The sequence below is a fragment of the Balaenoptera acutorostrata genome, chromosome 1, assembly GCF_949987535.1.
Source record: "Balaenoptera acutorostrata chromosome 1, mBalAcu1.1, whole genome shotgun sequence".
Classification (NCBI taxonomy): Eukaryota; Metazoa; Chordata; class Mammalia; order Artiodactyla; family Balaenopteridae; genus Balaenoptera; species Balaenoptera acutorostrata.
This window is the reverse complement of record NC_080064.1, coordinates 16978536-16997148: the sequence shown is the minus strand read 5'-3', so window position 1 is coordinate 16997148 and position 18613 is coordinate 16978536. Positions and strand designations below refer to the sequence as shown.

At 37.7% G+C, this 18613-nt stretch overlaps 1 protein-coding gene across 8 annotated transcripts in view; it reads left to right on the top strand.

The window, feature by feature from the left end:
- The window catches only part of USP48 (ubiquitin specific peptidase 48), a 74967-nt gene that overhangs the window by 42487 nt on the left and 13867 nt on the right, over window positions 1-18613 (top strand). For 7 of the 8 annotated variants that reach the window (XM_057544808.1, XM_057544804.1, XM_057544807.1 and 4 more), the window contains 10 exons: window positions 2920-3117; window positions 3819-3933; window positions 4857-4987; window positions 7641-7712; window positions 14823-14947; window positions 15111-15233; window positions 15526-15587; window positions 15853-15963; window positions 16533-16663; window positions 17018-17124. In XM_057544808.1, the coding sequence (XP_057400791.1) occupies window positions 2920-3117; window positions 3819-3933; window positions 4857-4987; window positions 7641-7712; window positions 14823-14947; window positions 15111-15233; window positions 15526-15587; window positions 15853-15963; window positions 16533-16663; window positions 17018-17124 (1175 nt within the window). Of the gene's footprint in view, window positions 1-2919; window positions 3118-3818; window positions 3934-4856; window positions 4988-7640; window positions 7713-14822; window positions 14948-15110; window positions 15234-15525; window positions 15588-15852; window positions 15964-16532; window positions 16664-17017; window positions 17125-18613 lie in introns of those variants that run through there. The other variant, XR_009007950.1, reaches the window with a different exon arrangement.

The window sequence follows — 18613 nt, the reverse complement described above, 5'->3', positions numbered from 1 at the left end:
CCTTAAGGCTGTTATGCCATTTGTAATAATGTTTTCTGTCATTTCATAGGCAATTCCCCATACCCAACTCCTACTTTAAAAAGAGGCAGTTTTACTAATTTTAGAAAATAAATACTCAAGCATAATTGTACTTGTGGTTTTGTCTTTTTGATATCTCAATTTTCCATTACTGGTATTACTTTAAGCAAAAGATGAATATAAATTGCTACATCTGTAAGAATATCTCTCAAAAGTTCTGTCTAAACTATACCTTAATTTGATTCTGACCTTTCTTTGTAACCTGTTACTCTCACTCTGTTTCAAGGGTTGGGATTATCCTAAAGAATTAGACCGACCTCAGTTTGATTGGAAACAATTTGGAAATGAACATGTAATTCAAATCTCTAAATTTATTCAAAGGAGTTGGTACCTAGAAATTTGTTTTCTGAACCTTATTCATGGTTTCCTGTATTCACTGGACAAAAGAAAGCAACTCACTGGGTCTATAAACTAAAATGCTGTTTTGAATTACTCTTTAAAACTGCATGGTCCAGAGATGTTATGTGTCAAGTTTACACTGTGCTCCTCTTGCCTGTTTTCATTCCGTCTATAAGAACCAGTGCTTGTGTTCTTCGAATATGTATATATGTTATCAATACTCTTACCAATTATGAGCTTTATAATTTTTTCCCATTTATAGTAACCTTATATGGTAGTAAGTCCATGTTTTCCTAAAATATTGTCAGATCTCAAAGCTAATGACCATGGTTTTGTGCTGCCAATCAAAGTCTTGTTATGTTTTTTCTAAATCTTAACCTTTGTGAACATATTAAAAGAAGGGTCATTTATCCTAAAATATAAACCTCACTGGGGACCTGAACCCTTTTGGCCCTTTTTATTTAAGTTGAAATAAATTATCTCTAAATAATCCTAAATTATCTTTAGGTAAGTTTCAAATATTTTTCATGCCATGATCTTTCTAGACTTTATAACTTTCCAAAGCAAATTCCTATTCAAAATCCAGGCATTTAAAACTATATATAAATAACTTTGAACCATAGTATACATTTCCCTTTGGTAAATATTTTAACACTTGCTTTCCCGCTTCATCAGATGCTGAGATTTTTATACAGTTTGTTTGTTATCCCAACTTAATAGAGTTCTTACTCCTGTTTGTTAGTTGGATTATCCATGCCTTTGGCATCACAATAATGGAGAACATCTGTGAGAACCTGCCAGGCGTCTCTCTCTAGTGCAGAAACATCTGTAGTGTAAAAACCTTCCACAAGCAGAATCTACTTTAATTATTGAGACTTGTGCTAGACCCTGATTGTTAGGGAAGCCCTTGGTAGTAATTGATACAGCTCTTTCAAGATTTTTCTAATCTTCATATCTTACATCAATAGCCTTGAGATTACTAAAAGTTTTAACCTATGGGACTCTCCTTGGGAAAAGATTAGATATGCTAAGACTTCTATTTTGCTCTCTGGGATAGGGATCATTCCATACCATTATACATTGTAAAATGCCACAACCATGTTAACCTATGCTGAATCTTAAGGTCTCCACATTTATATATTGTGTGAATATATGATTAACTTTTCTATATCTCTTTTCTTCCAAAAAAGCTCAAAATGCTTCACATATCTTATCTTTTACATTCAACAACATCCCTGTGAGGTAGGTAGAAGGCAGGTATTATTACCTTCATTTTACAAATAAAAGATCTGAAGCATAGAGAGTTCAAGTGACTTGCTCAAGTTCAGTTTCTTGGTGACAGAACTTGGTCTCAACTTGTAGTCACGAGCTCTTCCTCTGCAGCTGCATCAGAGCTGACCAATCAGTTAGGAGTCTCTCAGTTTATGATGTACAGTTTTAGCACAAATAAGGGATCCAACAGTTCTGGATTTTGTTTTTGTCAAAATTGAAATGTTTTATGCTAAACTTAAGACGGAAGTTAGTTTTTAGACTTGTAAATCTCAGGGAAGTGTAAAATTGGTCAAAATGGGCTTTGAGTTGAATTGTCTATCCCTCAGATCTCATCAGAAGTAGTATCATAATACAAATATATAAATTCAACCTCTGTATGTTTTCTTCTATGTTTTATGCTGGGACTCACTGGAGATCTTTGTAAGTAATCAAAGCTGGCCCTTTATCTTTAATTTTGGCTTTTACGGAACTCTGGGGCTCTGTTTTCCCAAATTAAAACACATTCTGAGGTGTTTGGTTGTACCTTTTAATTTTTGCAACTTCAGAATTGATATATTCGATTCTAGTGCACTTCATCCTAGAAGTTGCTTAAAATAGCTTAATTTCTTGAAATACATAATAATGTAATGAATTGATTGTGATATGGATTTGGATGGGGAAATCAACTACCTTTTAATCAACATCAGTATCATCTTGGGTGAAGAAAAATTCAGTGGTTTAAACAGCCTTGTGGAAGTGCGGTTATAGCTGATGAGGTTAATTTTTAACTTAGAACCTAGTCAGACTCCTCGTTTTAACTTTCAGTTGTATTATCACACATCGATGACAAGTGTTGATGAAAATCATTATGGGGGTGAGGTTATGTGATTTGCGAGCTGGCCTGGAGTGTGGCTTGTAGTCACCAGGTGTCCTGATCAGAGCTCTGCTGTGCTATCAAGCAAGACACTTCTCTCTGTGGAAACCTCTTTTGTAGAATGTGGTTAATAATACCAGCCGATCTTATAGGGCACCGTGCAGACTCGTCCCTCCCGTGCACAGCTCCTTGAACTCAGATGAGTGCTAGTTAAACGGAGCTTTGTGCTGTACTCATGAAACGTCTTCCCTGAACAATGATTCTTATGATTCTGCTAACTTTGGAAAGAGTTTGCATTGTCTTGAGGAAAATGAATGTATCGCTTAGTCAAAAAGCTGTAAGAATACATAGGCTCTTTCCCTTGCTTTCTTCCTCAGAGCCCTATGAATTTGTCTCTCTGGAGTGGCTGCAGAAGTGGTTGGATGAATCGACGCCCACCAAGCCTATTGATAATCACGCTTGCCTGTGTTCCCACGACAAGCTTCATCCCGATAAAATATCGATTATGAAGAGAATATCTGAATATGCGGCTGACATTTTCTATAGTAGATACGGAGGGGGACCAAGACTAACTGGTAATTCGAGATGTCTTATCTGCTTAAAAAAGAGTAATGCAATAAGCCTGCATTATATGATCTTTATGATCATTTGACCCAGACTGTGCTTAGACCTCATATTCCTTGCACTTTGCAAAAATGATTTGCTAAATCAAGTAAAAGTTAAGCAGTGTCATACATGGTATATTTATAATGTTAGAAAAGAAACTGCTTATTCAGTTTTGTTGTGTTTTTTCTCATAAAACAGACAAAATAGGATACATTTGAGAAAGCCATCTAGTAGTGTTTTGTTATTTTGTACAGTACTCTTCAAAGTATTGGTCCAGTTGATACCCACACGAAGGTCTTAAACAATTAACATTACGTTTATGGTTGTCAGATATATTGATTACCCTCCCCTCCTTTACAGCCTCCATCATTTGATGGTGGTCTTGCAAAATTTGCATCTAAATCTTGTAAAATGTACTTTCTGGCATAGATAATTATAGCCTATTATAACACTTTATATCCTATAGTTCTTTCTTTACGCAGGATAACACTATTGCTGTCTTGATATTTATGTCGCCAAAATAATTTAGGACGTATACCAATTTGCTATATTGTCAAAATTTGTGACTTCGGGTTAAAATTCTTCATTGTTCTATGAAGTGCTGAAAACATTTTCTTAACAGGAAGTCTGTATGTGAATACACTCTTGCCTTTCGTTTTCTCTGTCCCAGTGAAAGCCCTGTGTAAGGAATGCGTAGTAGAACGTTGTCGTGTGTTGCGTCTGAAGAACCAACTAAATGAAGATTATAAAACTGTAAATAATCTGCTCAAAGCAACAGTAAAGGGGTATGTTCACAGTGTATATTGTTTGATAAACTAAAAAACCAAGTAGCTTATTATTTGTGGATAATAGGGACTTGGGATCTTTGGAAGAAAGAAGAGTGATGAGTGGTTGGCCACAGCAGAGTAAATTTTGTGGTGATTGCTGCTGTGGCAAAGATAAAGAGAGCTGAGGCACAGCCCCTGTGGCTATATTCCATCCATTAGAAAGGTGGAAGCAGAGATGTGCATCTGAGGCCTAAAGAAGCCAAGGCGAGGTTCTCGCCTGTGTTCTGACATGGAATTGTGGAATACTTATGTTGGAAAACCATTCTAGCAGGCCTGGGGTGTCCCCTTTAGAGAGGCTGAAGCAAGTTTGTTAACCAAGGGTACCCAGTGGTGCATCCTTGTCAGGAACATCGAGGCTTCTTGGAGTTTGTTGAGCCGCACTCTGTAGAGCACCTCTGGACTCAGGTGGCATTTATGATGTTTGGGTTTAATTTAAGTTGTATATTTCCCAAAGAAATATCAATCTAGTTCACTGTTTTGGGTCATTCCACAAACAGCCTACTGAGTCCCCTAAATGTGTTTGTGTATATATATGTGAGTGCCTATATGTGCATTTGAAGGGTCAGCTATATGCAGTTTTGAGTAGTAATCAAGTGAAGGAAAGTGGCCAGTTGTTTGGTGTGATTGGCATAAATTTAAGTGAGGGTTAGGAGGAGCAGGGTAAGATTTAGGATGGAAGCAAAGTATTTTCTATACATGCAATTTAATAGTGAGGAGTAAAAATGGCCAAAATGAGGAAATACGTAAAAAAAAATTGTGTGCACAGCAGCAAATACTGAACATTTTAATTCAGTTTAGTTGTGGCCTTTACAAGGAAAGAAGGGAGAAGGACATTAGGAAATGTTACTTGCATGATTTTACATTCTCTCTCTTCTCCACAGCAATGATGGATTTTGGGTAGGGAAATCCTCTTTACGCAGTTGGCGCCAGCTAGCTCTTGAGCAGCTGGATGAGCAAGATGGCGATGCAGACCAAAGCAGTGGGAAAATGAATGGCAACACCTTGAATAAAGGTAATATTTAAAACCTGTATGTAGATGGTTGTGAATCATACCACAAAATTGTAAGCATTTGTTTGTAGTAAAATTGTTTTGATTCCCATCCACGTAACTTCTCAGACAATTTTTTTGAAGCCTAAAGCTCTCAAAAATGTCTCAGAACAAATAAAAAGACTTATAAGCTATTGAAAGTGAGCAAGGGCTCAACAGCTCACGAGAGGCATTCCTTATGGCATAAGGCATTCCTTATGACCTGCTTTGGGCTTAGGGTCTCTCTAGTTAATCCCAAGCAAAATTACTTTTAATTTTGCTCCAGCTAAAATTTTTAAGAAAGGCAAGTCTGCTGCAAATTGCATAGTATGTTGTTAGCTCAGTACATTTTGGTTATAGGTTATTAGCCACGCCAACAGGCTGACTTCGTCAAGTTAAATGTGCTTGAACTTCTGCATTTTTCATCCAGGAGAAAAAGCAGGTTTTGAATAGCTTTTTACTTATAAATTCTTCTGAGTTTTCTGGAGCGATGCTTTTAAATAGGAAATTATATTAATGTAAGTCAACCACTCAATTCAATGTTGTAATCAGTATTTTATAAGATTATGGGAAATTAAAACATTAAAACCTTTTAGATTTAAAATAGAAATCAGTAGTTTGATCAGTTTACTAATTCAGATACAATTAATGATCCATAAGCAATTATTTCACTTAATTTTATCTCCAAATATTAGTACTTACATACATATATTTTATTATTTTAATATTCTTAACCTTTTTACTGAAATATTCTGTATTTTCTGCATTTGAACATTTGTATCATTTTATTTGATGTGGATCTTCCCATATCACTGCTTTATTTTTGAGAATGTAAAAACACCAGAGCCACTAATAATTTTAAACTGTGATTTTTTTTTTTAAAACATTTTCAAATTTGAAGAGTATTTTTTTCTTTTGGCTAAAGTATTTTGTTGTGCTGTGTACTTCATGAACTTAACATTTGTTTCAATTTTATTCTATCATTTAAAAAAGATATTTTAAATATAGCCAATATATTATAATAGCTATATATGGACTATAACCTTTACAAATTGTGAATCACTATACCTGAAACTTATTTAATATTATACATCAACCACCTCACTAAAAAGAAAGATTAAAAACATGCTTTTAGTGTGACATGTGACCCAGTATGTTAAATATTTTGTGCTCTTTTAAGCCTGTTTACATATCAGTGGCCCTTTTTTTTTTAAAAACTGAAGTATAGTTGACTTACAATGTTGTGTTAATTACAGCAAAGTGACTAAGTTATACATATATATATTCTCTTCCATTATGGTTTATCCCAGTATATTGACTATAGTTCCCTGTGCTCTGCAGCAGGACCTTGTTGTTTATCCGTTCTGTATATACCAGTTTGCATCTGCTCACCCCAAAGTCCCAGTGCATGCCGCCACCGCCATCCCAACCACCAGTCTGTTCTCTATGTCCCCGATTCTGTTTCTGTTTCATAGATAGGTTGATATGTGTCATATTTTAGATTCCAGCGACCCTTCATTTTAAGGAAAGTTGGATGCCATAATAGAAAATGCCTCGATGTCCTAGCTTAAAAATATTTTTCATGTTGCTTTCAGAGTAAAATGCTCCTCTTCTCCCCCTTCCTCCATTCAAAGATTTTAAAAGCTTGAAGCAGAGTAGAAGTAACAAAGTAAAACCTGAAAGCCTTTCCACCAGGTATAGTCACTGTAAATAGTGGCTTTTTATAATGGTGCTTGTTATTGGCACAGTTGTGCATCATCCTTTACCAAAACAGTTTTTAAAAATTTAGCAGCTACATTTCATTGCATGAATATATATTTATTTAACCTATTTCAGTTTTTTACAATTAGTATGTAAGCACAGATGCAGTAAATGTGTCCTTGTACCTACTTCTTTGCCTAATTTTCACATTGTGTGACAGAAAGAGAGACACAGAGAAACAGGCAGGAGACAGAGTTATCTGGTCATGTCTTTCCTTTGCCCATTTCTCTGCTTGAGCTTTTTAATGATTAGTAAATATTCTTTATGTATATTAAGTGTATTAAAAGTCTGTTATGTGCTTAACCTGGAAAATCCATGAATAACTATTCTAATCTCCTGCTACTTAGGACTTCTTTTATTTGATCCTGTTCACTGGTATACACAAGTACAAACTGGCAAGTGTCACAGTGTAGACAAGTAGGAAAAGCAGATATTGAAAGAGAACTGTTAATAGGAAAAGGAAAGTTTTAATTATATATGTTTGACATGAAATGTTAAATCCTTATTTCATTAGCCTTCTAAAGTTTTGTTCTTCCCTAAAGAGTCGATGGGTGAAAGTGACATGACATGTAGATGATTATCCTGGTTTATGACACAGTATTCTGAATACCTTGACTAGAATTAATGGAAGGATATGTAAACTGTTTTTCAGTTTGAAAAAAATGCATATTTTCTTGCATAACCCCAATCTTTGAAAAGCAAAACTGCCATTCAGAAATTTTTCTTTCCTCTAAGGGAAAGAAATGAAACACTTCTTAGCAGGACTGTGTCGAATCACTTGGGTCTAATTTTTAAAATGTTTTAAAGTTTTCTGTGTTTGAAATTGTGTAGAGTATACAACAGTAGAAGAGTTATTATCTGTATTTCTTTTGATTAGATGAATCAAAGGAAGAAAGAAAGGAGGAGGAGGAAGAATTAAATTTTAATGAAGACATTCTGTGCCCACATGGTAAGCTAGATAATGTAAAACTTCTGTTGTTAGCCTTACTTTAGCATATCATATATATTTTGTTAAATATTTTACACTCAAGAGCTCAGGCCCTAATATGGCAGCCATGGTAGAGCAACTGGTTTTCTAAACTGTTCATGATCCTAATGTTTCTGTTCTCTTGCCCTTTTCAACTGTTAGCTTCTACTGCCTACTTTCAAGCCAATGCCTCTCACACTTTTCCCTCTCTCCTCGCAAAAAAAGTTTAAAATAATAGAATTTCCCCATATTTTAGCGAAGAAACTTATTGTCACTTGTCACATTGAAGGGTTTTCTGAGCTTGAAGGAGAAGAATTTCAGTTATTTCCCATTTATGTGTCTGTGTCTTTGTCCAAATTTGAACACTTTGAAAACAGCATTTGTATATTCTTCTTCTTAGGGCTATTTCTGGTTTAGTTTCTTAGCTACTGTATACTATATATTCTTAATAATAATTTCTAAATCCTTATTAATCCTGAATATTTGCTGATGTATTTATTTGGTTTTAGTGAGTGCTCATTTGAAATAACTTTCTTTTGAGAGGGACTCCTTATATATGACTCATGGTTTGCCATTCTGTCAGCCCTCTGAAAGCCAAAAAGGTGTCTACTTCTCAAAGTCTTCTACTGTATAAGTTCCCCAATCACTCTTTTTTTTTTCTAACTCCACCCTGAGAAAAATTGGACCCAGAGAAGCTGGGATGTCAGTGATGAATCTGTTGACACGTTTGCATTTCTTGTTGTGTGCTAATGTATTGCTGATACTCAGCATTCTTTTTTTTTTTTTTTTTTTTTTTAATTTATTTTATTTATTTATTTTTGGCTGCATTGGGTCTTTGTTGCTGCTCACAGGTTTTCTCTACTTGCGGAGAGTGGGGTCTGCTCTTCGTTGCGCTGCGCAGGTTTCTCATTGCACTGGCTTCTCTTGTTGCGGAGCACGGGCTCTAGGTGTGCAGGCTTCTGTAGCTGTGGCTCGCAGGCTCTAGAGCGCAGGCTCAGTAGTTGTGGCGCACGGGCTTAGTTGCTCCGCGGCATGTGGGATCTTCCCGGACCAGGGCTCGAACCCGTGTCCCCTGCATTGGCAGGCGGATTCTTAACCACTGTGCCACTAGGGAAGCCCTCTTTTTTTTTTAATTGAAGTATAGTTAATTACTATGTTGTAGTAGTTTCATGTGTACAGCAAATTGATTCAGTTATACGTATATGTATTCTTTTTCAGATTCTTTTCCATTATAGGTTATTATAAGATACTGAGTGTAGTTCCCTGTGCTATACAGTAGGTCCTTGTTGTTTGTCTATTTTATATATAGTAGTGTATATCTGCTAATCCCAAACTCCTAATTTATTCCCCCTCCACCATCCCCTTTGGTAACCATAAGTTTGTTTTCTGTCTGTGAGTCTATTTCTGTTTTGTAAATAAGTTCATTTGTATAATTTCTTTTTAGATTCCATATATGAGTGATATCATGATATTTGTCTGTCTGACTTCACGTAATATGATAATCTCTAGGTCTATTCATGTTGCTGCAGATGGCATTATTTCATTCTTTTGTATGGCTGAGCCTAATACTCAGACTTCTTGTTGGTTCCAATAAATTCCTTATTTTAAAGGCAAGAACCCACTTGGGATCCTTTCATTTTTTTTTTTTTTTTTTTTAATGAGGATCTTGAATCAGATGCGTATGTTTGATTGATTGATTGATTGATTTTGGCTGTGTTGGGTCTTCGTTTCTGTGCGAGGGCTTTCTCCAGTTGTGGCAAGCGGGGGCTACTCTTCATCGCGATGCGCGGGCCTCTCTCGTTGCGGAGCACAGGCTCCAGACGCGCAGGCTCAGCAGTTGTGGCTCACGGGCCCAGCCGCTCTGCGGCATGTGGGATCTTCCCAGGCCAGGGCTCGAACCCGTGTCCCCTGCATTAGCAGGCAGATTCTCAACCACTGCGCCACCAGGGAAGCCCATAAATTCCTTATTTTAGTTCTTCATTGCCTCGTTATGAACCCATACATAATGCCTCACCCTTTCCCTCATTCACACCAGTGCGGTGCGGCACGCGGGATGTTAGTTCCTCGACCAGGGATCAAACCTGCGCCCCTTGCAGTGGAAGCACAGACTCTTAACCACTGGACCGCCAAGGAAGTCCCCACACCAGTGGTTTTTTATGAAGAAGAGTCCTTGGTGATGCTAGTGATAGTAGTTGTCACTTGAGTTGTATTTGTATGCCTATCTTTCTGGCCACAATCTCACTGCTGTTTACTAGCTGAGTGGCATTCTCATTTACTGGCTACACAACTAGGAAGTGGGGGTGAAGGGTCATCCTGGGATGTGGATTTTTTTTTTTTTTTAAACATTTGTAGCATAGATGTGCACATAGCATAAGTGCCTCCATTTTGAGAGTTGAGGAATCTGTAGTAAAATACTAAGTTTTCATGCTTGGTGCTGCTTAGCAGAGTGAAACAGTGCCAGAACTCAGATTGTCTTCCTCCTTCACTCTCTGACATTTGCTCTCAGCCCACCTCTCTCATCTTGTCATTTTAGTTTTACAGTTTTGACTAGAAAGCATGGCAGAGCTGAAAGTGATTTCAGGACTTATGCTGCTCCCCTCAGCTTGTCAGAAATTGTATATGAGCTATTTTTTTAGATCTTCTAGCTTGATCTGCAGCTCAGTGGCATTTTGTTGCTGTACCTTGTTATCTTGCATTTAAAAAGCATAGTTCTCAACTCTTGCTTTTGCGGACATCACCTGTCAGTGTACCATGTCCACAGGTGCAGGATACAGGACTTCACTTAAAACCTACCCCACTCTTTAGGTTTATATTAAAACTTGTTCCTGAGATGTCGTGATGGTTGTCATAGCAAACAGATGATAGACATTTATCAAATGTTTACCTTGTGCCTAGTAGTTTTCTGAGTGTATAGATATTAACTCATTTAATCTATACAACAACTCTGAAAGGTCAGTATTACTATTGTACCGATTGTACTGATGAGTAAGTAAACTGAGGCACAGAGAGGTGAGAGTCGTTTGCTAAAGGGTACCACACTTAATGCATAGGTTTCCCCTAGTTATACAATTGTCTGAAATTCTTTTTCTTTGAAAATTTGAAGGACTTACTGTATCTTTCAGTGTACCATTAGTCCAGAGCCCTTCTTAGGCAGTTTTTGTCCCTTCCACTTTTGGTAGCTTGTTAAGATCTCTGTCCACAGCGTCGTGACACCTCACCCTGTGCAGGTCCTAATTCATTTATTGCTTGGGGGCTTCTGTGGAAGCCATGCACATGTGTGAGGACAGGGGACCACCAGCTTCCCTGTTTGGGTGTCCTGGCTGGGCCGTTTCACTGGAGAATTCTCACTTTGATTATCCCTTCTTGGACTGCTCAGATTTCTCCATAAGGATCTTTCATTCTCCTGCCTGGAAAATGCAGAGCTGGCTGTCACTTCCAGGGCTGTAGAGAGGAGGGCTTGGGAGTCTCTGCATTCTGTATGGAAACATTCACTTATCCGTATCTCAGCGCACTACCTCTTATCTCAGCTTTGTGTCCCCCAGTGCGGAGGCCTTAGGTTTATATCATCAGAGAAGCTTGTGTTGCCTTTTGTGGATAGCGAGGGCAGGTATCTGTAGGGTGTATAGAAGGGCAACTCAGAATTTTAACTGCCTCTTAGATAGTCTTTTAGTCTGTTCTCTTCTGGGTACCCCTAATTCCTGGATTTGTGGGGCCAGTTCTGTAGTGTAGTAAATCGGGTTACTTCTTTTGTCAGTTTAGAATTCATTTTTCTTGTCTTATCCATCCACCTTTAAGCTTCTAAAATATTTGTTTCTGTTGTCCCATCTGTTTTCTTTTATCCATCATGATTTTGTATCTTTAAAAAAGGTCCCCTTACTGTGGTTTAATGGTGTTTCAGGAGGAACTGGAAGTAAATGCAGTTTTAAAACATCATTTTTATCTGGAAGTCCGTGTTTGCATTTTTCTATTCTAAAGCCTGTGTATATTTATCACGGATTTTGTGTGAATTAATAATGGATTATATATTCCATTATATGATTTGCTGCTATCATAGAGTTTAGCATTTACTGCAGATATTCCTTATCCATCAGGCTTTCTTATCCATTTCATTTTATATTCATTTAATGGTTAATCTTCCTTAACTTACCTTGTTTATTATACCTGTTTACTAAGCAGCTGAGCAGTTTTTTAATTTATTTTTTTTACAAGTTCTTTGGATATTCTGTGCCCCCAAAGTATTAGAGTTTGAACTAGATTTTGTTGGGGGAGGGGATTTATCCAGAATCTAAACTCATTGTTAACTAGATTTCTATTTTTACCAGAAGAATCTTTGGGGATTAGGTTATCGAATTATGTTTGGTGAATTCAATCTCTCATGACTAGTTTGGTCTTGTATTGGGAGATGTTGCTTACAAAATGAATTTAGTTAATTGGCTTTCTCTTAAGATTTAAGAAGCAATGTTATATATTTCAGGATACAAGTCTAATTTCTAAAAATTCATATGTCACAAGTAAAAGTTCATTGTTGTGAGGTCGAACTATTCACATACATTAAATCGTGGTAGTTATTAAAATGATGTGAAACTAAATTTAGAAACATGACTAGGGGTAGAGTAGAGGACTTTCTATTTAATACTGACCTGCAGTATTTAATACTGACCGCAGTATTTAATTTCTGACTGCAATGAAGTGACTTATTAAAATACATTGCTGATTTTAGAAATAAACTTGCGTTCTTTTCTAATTACCTGAGCAATGCACATCCTACAATACAGCCAGTCATAAAGTAAAAGCACCCTTACATGAAAACAAGAGGCAGTGTATCCAGAGAGTCTATGGAATCCTGTTTAAAATATGTGTTTGTGTATTTGCATTATTGTTTCCTACATTCTCTCTCCCTTTCTGAACCAGATTGGGTTATGACATATGTATACAGAGGAACGGTCCCTTTAAAAAAAAAAAAAAAAAAGGGAAACCACTTAAAAAGTATAATTGCCCTGGAGTTCTTTCTTTCTTTCTTTTTTTAAAATTTATTTATTTTTGGCTGTGTTGGGTCTTCGTTGCTGCACGCGGGCTTTCTCTAGTTGCGGCGAGTGGGAGCTACTCTTCGATGGGGTGCACAGGCTTCTCATTGTGGTGGCTTCTCTTGTTGCGGAGCAAGGGCTCGTGGCATGCGGGCTCTAGAGCGCAGGCTCAGTAGTTGTGGTGCACGGGGTTAGTTGCTCCACGGCATGTGGGATCTTCCCGGACCGGGGCTCGAACCCGTGTCCCCTGCCTTGGCAGGCGGATTCTTAACCACTGCGCCACCAGGGAAGTCCCTTGGAGTTCTTTCTAAATCAGTTATAGAAGTCTACTGTAATCTTTTTTATGGCTGCATTATATTTCACCATAAAGGTGTACTAGATTGGAGCCTGATAATCCAGTTAACCTTTAAAAAAAACAATAAGTTCCCTAATGGTGTCTGAGGATAGCATTTTATTTTTTAAAGCATTTTTTAAAAAATTATTTGTTTATTTATTTTTGGCTGCATTGGATCTTCGTTGCTGCGTGTAGGTTTTCTCTAGTTGCAGCGAGTGGGGCTACTCTTTGCGGCGGTGCGTGGGCTTCTCATTGCGGTGGCTTCTCTTGTTGCGGATCACGGGCCCTAGGCACTCAGGCTTCAGTAGTTTTGGCATGCGGGCTCTAGAGCGCAGGCTCAGTAGTTGTGGCACACGGGCTTAGTTGCTCCGTGGCATGTGGGAACTTCCTGGACCAGGGCTCGAACCCGTGTCCCATGCATTGGCAGGCAGATTCTTAACCACTGTGCCGCCAGGGAAGCCCCATGATAGCATTTTAAAGTAAGTTTTCATAACCTCAGAGGAGGTTAACAGGCTACTCAGAAATAAAGTTAATTTTTACATTGTGATCTATTTTCTCTGGTAATAAGTATATTAAAGCAAAGTAATCATTTCTTAGGATTAGTCAAAGCTCAGTAAGAGGTGACGGATGGAAGTTAAGAAGATGCATTTTGAGGCATTAGAAATTATGGGGTTTAGATGAGAGATATCTGGTTTCATATCCTAGCTCCATTATCCACCAATTGTGGTGACCCTGGGTGTATTAATTTCTCTGATTCTTGGTTTATTTATTGTTATAAAACACATAAAGCAAAGAATCATGATACTGCATTTAGAAAGTCCCTGGCTTTTTTACTCATATAAACATGTAAGTATCTTGCCAATGGGGGTAGAAACACATTTCCTTTGGAAACTTAAAGATGGTTTTCTGGGTAAAGAACCAAATAGGTACGTATATGCAGTTCACTAATTATCTATTGGGAACAGCTGAAGCAATAGAAACTGGAACCACAAACACAATGAGGGGTTGAGTGGGGAGAAAGGCCCTGAAATGCCAGAAGTATCAGTCAACCGAGGAGGGGCTGCCGAGATTGAGGGTCACTGCCATCTGGGCGTTCTGTGATCTTCGGAGGAAATGAAGGGTGGTGGTGACTAGCACTCTGCTTCTTCTCTTTTGGATTTTTAAAGATCCACGGGGTTCAGGGTGTTTGCAGTAGTAATAGCAAACCAACTGGGTATTGACTGGAGATGGTTTTACGATTGAACAGTAGATTGCTTTACTATTTAAGCGTGAGTCTCACACAACTTTGAAAACAGCATTTCAATTCGGGATGAATTTAGTAAAGTAATAAGGTAAAACGGAGAAAATACGTTCTGCAGGAAATTGTGGCATTTGAATGTGGGCGGAGATGAAATACAGACCAAATACTGTTAAACAACCCCTGGGGTGGCACAGGGACACCAGGATCCCTGGAAGCCCATTTAGTGCTTCCTTCACTGGTAGGAAGGAGGACCTAGATTAAGGACAAAGGAATGGCTGGCTTCTTTAGAATTAGATGAAATTAAAAATTTAGAGACTTTGAAACTAAGGAAAGAGAGAGAGAACTACAGTACTTTAGAACAGAAGGAAAAGAGGCCCTACAAATTTGTCTTAAGTTTAAGAAATATAAAATAGATTTTTGGAAGGTATATATTGATTTTTTTTTTTTAACCTTTTCTCTCTACTCCGGTCCCCCCCCCCCCCTTTTTGACTTAGGGGAGTTATGCATATCTGAAAATGAAAGAAGGCTTGTTTCTAAAGAGGCTTGGAGCAAACTGCAGCAGTACTTCCCAAAGGCTCCCGAGTTTCCAAGTTACAAAGAATGCTGTTCACAGTGCAAGGTGCTGCACGCTCTCCTGACATCTGTGGAAATTATAGTGCCACCTCCCTGGATTGACTTCCCAGGAGAATTGACATTGCACTCTTGGTAGGGGTTAGGGAGGAGGCAGGTCCTGTGCTGTCAGCAGGAGATGGTTGATTGCTTCCTGCTTCATTCTCTTTCAGATTTTAGAAAGAGAAGGAGAAGAAAATGAAGCCTTGCATAAGATGATTGCAAATGAGCAAAAGACTTCTCTTCCAAATTTGTTCCAGGACAAAAACAGACCGTGTCTCAGTAACTGGCCAGAGGTATAATGATTCCCACAAAGGATAGAATTCATCTCACCTTTGTAAGACGCTTGCCAAATTCCTGATGAACAGTGGTTTCAGAACAACTGAGAGCTTCTCTAATTCTCATTTGTATAGTTTTCTTATCCGGGGGATTTTACTCTTACTTCTGGTTGCTTGGTAGAGGGCTGTATTTCCATTTTATTTATGAAGCTTGAAAGAGGAAAACCACAGTATATGGAGACATTTTCCCTATAGGATTTAGGTTAAGAATGCAATGAATTAATGGATACTTTCATTTTTTCTATTCTAGGACACGGATGTCCTCTACATTGTGTCACAGTTCTTTGTAGAAGAATGGCGAAAATTTGTTAGGTATATACCAAAAATTTTCTATTTCCTTTTTTATTGTTGATTTTAGTGTTTTTAAGAATTCATGGATCCTGATCGTAGTACCTTACTTTTACTAGCATATACTGAAAGTTTTATTTTCTAATAATTTAAATGAATAATCCTGAGGAACACATTAATTACTATCATTAAAATATATCTCTAATTTTAAAATAATCATCTTAAAAAAATCTTCTGTTTAGTCATGCAATAGTGAAGTATATTGATCCTCCTTGTTTCGTTTGAGTAGGAAACCTACAAGGTGTAGTCCTGTGTCATCGGTTGGAAACAGTGCTCTTCTGTGTCCTCACGGGGGACTCATGTTTACATTTGCTTCCATGACCAAAGAAGATTCTAAACTGTGAGTTTCTTCTCTTCATGTGATTTTTTTTTTTCTTCTGGTGATTAATGGAACGTGTTTAGGAAATTTCTCGTCTGACATAAAGAGTCTGTTTTAAGAAGCTGTTGAATTGTGGGGTTATTTCCTCTTTTATTCTCTGCTAGGTGGAGCACTTGCCTTTTAAAAAAAAAAAAAAAGACTGCTTCTTCTTAAAAATCAAAAGACTGCCTGAGGCTAACTTGCTCTTGTTTCTCCCTTCTCCTTTCTGGAGCCCTGCTTTCTCCTTCCAAGCTGCTGGTACCCAGGACAGTGTCTCTAGGTTACATCGTATAGTATTTATCCCTCTGTAACTAACTTCTTTACTCAACTTCGGTTTTTGAGGTTTAGCCATGTTGATCCATGTATTGATAACTTCAGTCCATTTTGTTTTACTGCTGTTGTAACATTTTTTTGTATGAAAAAACTACTATTCCTTGTTGATGTATCTTTTCCTTCTTAATTTATTTGTAGTAAATATTGGTTTTGATAATTTTGGTTTAGAGATGGACTATGTCCTTGTGTCTTAAAGCATGTTGTGTTTTTTTGCACAGTATAGCTCTCATATGGCCCAGTGAGTGGCAAATGATACAAAAGCTCTTTGTCGTGGATCATGTGATTAAAATCATGAGAACTGAAGGAGGAGATGCAAACCCTTCAGAAACACAGTATATTTCTGAGCCTAGTAAGTTTTCATATTGCTCTTGCTTTATGTAGTTAAAAGTTGGCATTTTAAGGGGGAAGGAAAGAGTATGTCAATATTGTATTTTCTACTTAAAGTTAAAGATCATGTGGTGGTCCAAACTATATTCCGCAGATGGGAATTATCGTATAATTACCTCATTATTTGTATGTTTGTCGACAGTAAATGGATTTCCTTATTTGCATACAATAGAATACAACGGTTAACAGAAAAAATGAGTAATATTTTGATGAATACACTCTGGTAACTTTGATATGTTCTTTTAGATCTTTAATTCTTTGACAGTAATTCCTCAACCACTGCTATTTTACCCTCTTTTTTTTTTTTTTTTTAAAGAACTCTGTCCTGAATGTAGAGAAGGGTTATTGTGTCAACAGCAGAGGGACCTGCGTGAATACACTCAAGCCACCATCTACGTCCATAAAGTCGTGGATAATAAGAAGGTACCAGTCCCTCTTGTGGCCGTGTCTAGTAATGATCAAGCTTGCCTTTTGACTTGCTGTTGGATTTTCACTGAGGATGGCCTAGGGTTGCCTTATTTTTTTTTGGTGGGAGGGGATGGTGCAGGCGGAGCCATTGGACTAGAATTGAAAAGGAATAGTTATGTGATTTATGTGGATCTAGTCAGTTATTAATCGAAACACAAATATTGATTGTCAGCTGTGTGCTAGGAATGGTCTTGGTGCTGGGGATACAGGTGGTGCAGAAGACAGAGAAGTTACCTACCGTCAAGAACATTTGTACCTAGTGAGGTAGATCAAGAATAAGCCCATAAATTCATAAGATAATTTCAGACAAGAACAAGTATTTTGAAGGAAATCTAGCAGAGTAAAGCGAGAGACGGATAGAGGCGGAGGTGCATTGTTAGATAGGGCATGGGTAGGAAAGGTGCGTCAGAGGAGGAGTTGTTTTACCTGAGCATTAACTGTCAGAGAGTCAGCCTGTGACGTGTAGTCCAGGCAAAACCATAAGCCTAATGTGCTCAAGCAACAGAGTAAGTTGTATCTAGAGCAGCACTGCCCAATGGAACTTTCTGCAGTGATGGAGATGTTCTGTATCTACACCGTAGCCATTAGCCGCATTTGACTGTGGAGCATTTGAAAAGTGGCTAGGGTGACTTGAGGAACTGAGTTTTTAATTCATTTTAATTTAAATAGCCATGTGTCACCTCTGGCTACCATAGTGGACAGCACTGGTCTAGAGAGAAGTTTCTTCCAAGGAGGGAAAGTGATAGGTGATGAGGGATCAAATTTTATCGGCCTTTATACATCATACCAAGGATCTGGGATCTTATTCTAAGCGTAGATGTAAGCCACTGGAGTTTCAAGGGAGGTCATGGTGTGATCTCATTTACGCTTTCAAAAAGTCACCCTGGCCATTGTGTTTGGAGTTGATAAGGGCATAACGGAAAGAAGGACGGCCAGTCTAGAGCCTCTTGCATTTTTTTATCTAAAGGGTAGGTGAAGTAGACAGATTTGGGTATAATTTGGGAGCAGGGGTGTTGCTGTGGATTGTTTTTGGAGCATTTTCACTATATTAGGAATGGCTCTTAGGTAGATCCTGACCCACATCTCTGGACATCTCATTAATTTGGTTCCAGGGTTTTGGGAATTAAAGACCATATAGAATGTGTTTTATTTGATGATAGTTACCAAACACATTATTTTAGAAGAGTAACTTACAAATTATGCTCTAATGGTCTAGGGTTTTGCTTCACAAGTTGAATTAAGGCCTCATTTCCTAGTTTGCTGAGAAAATGAAGTTGAGTAAAAATGTCTCAGTTTTTCCCCTAGAATTTTCTTATATCTTTTGTACCTATTAGTGCATGTATATATTGGTATCTAGTACAAAATAGTATCCAATTTAGGTAAAGTTTTATTATTATTATTTTTTAGTTTGATAGCAGTATTTCATCCATCCTTCATTTTCTCA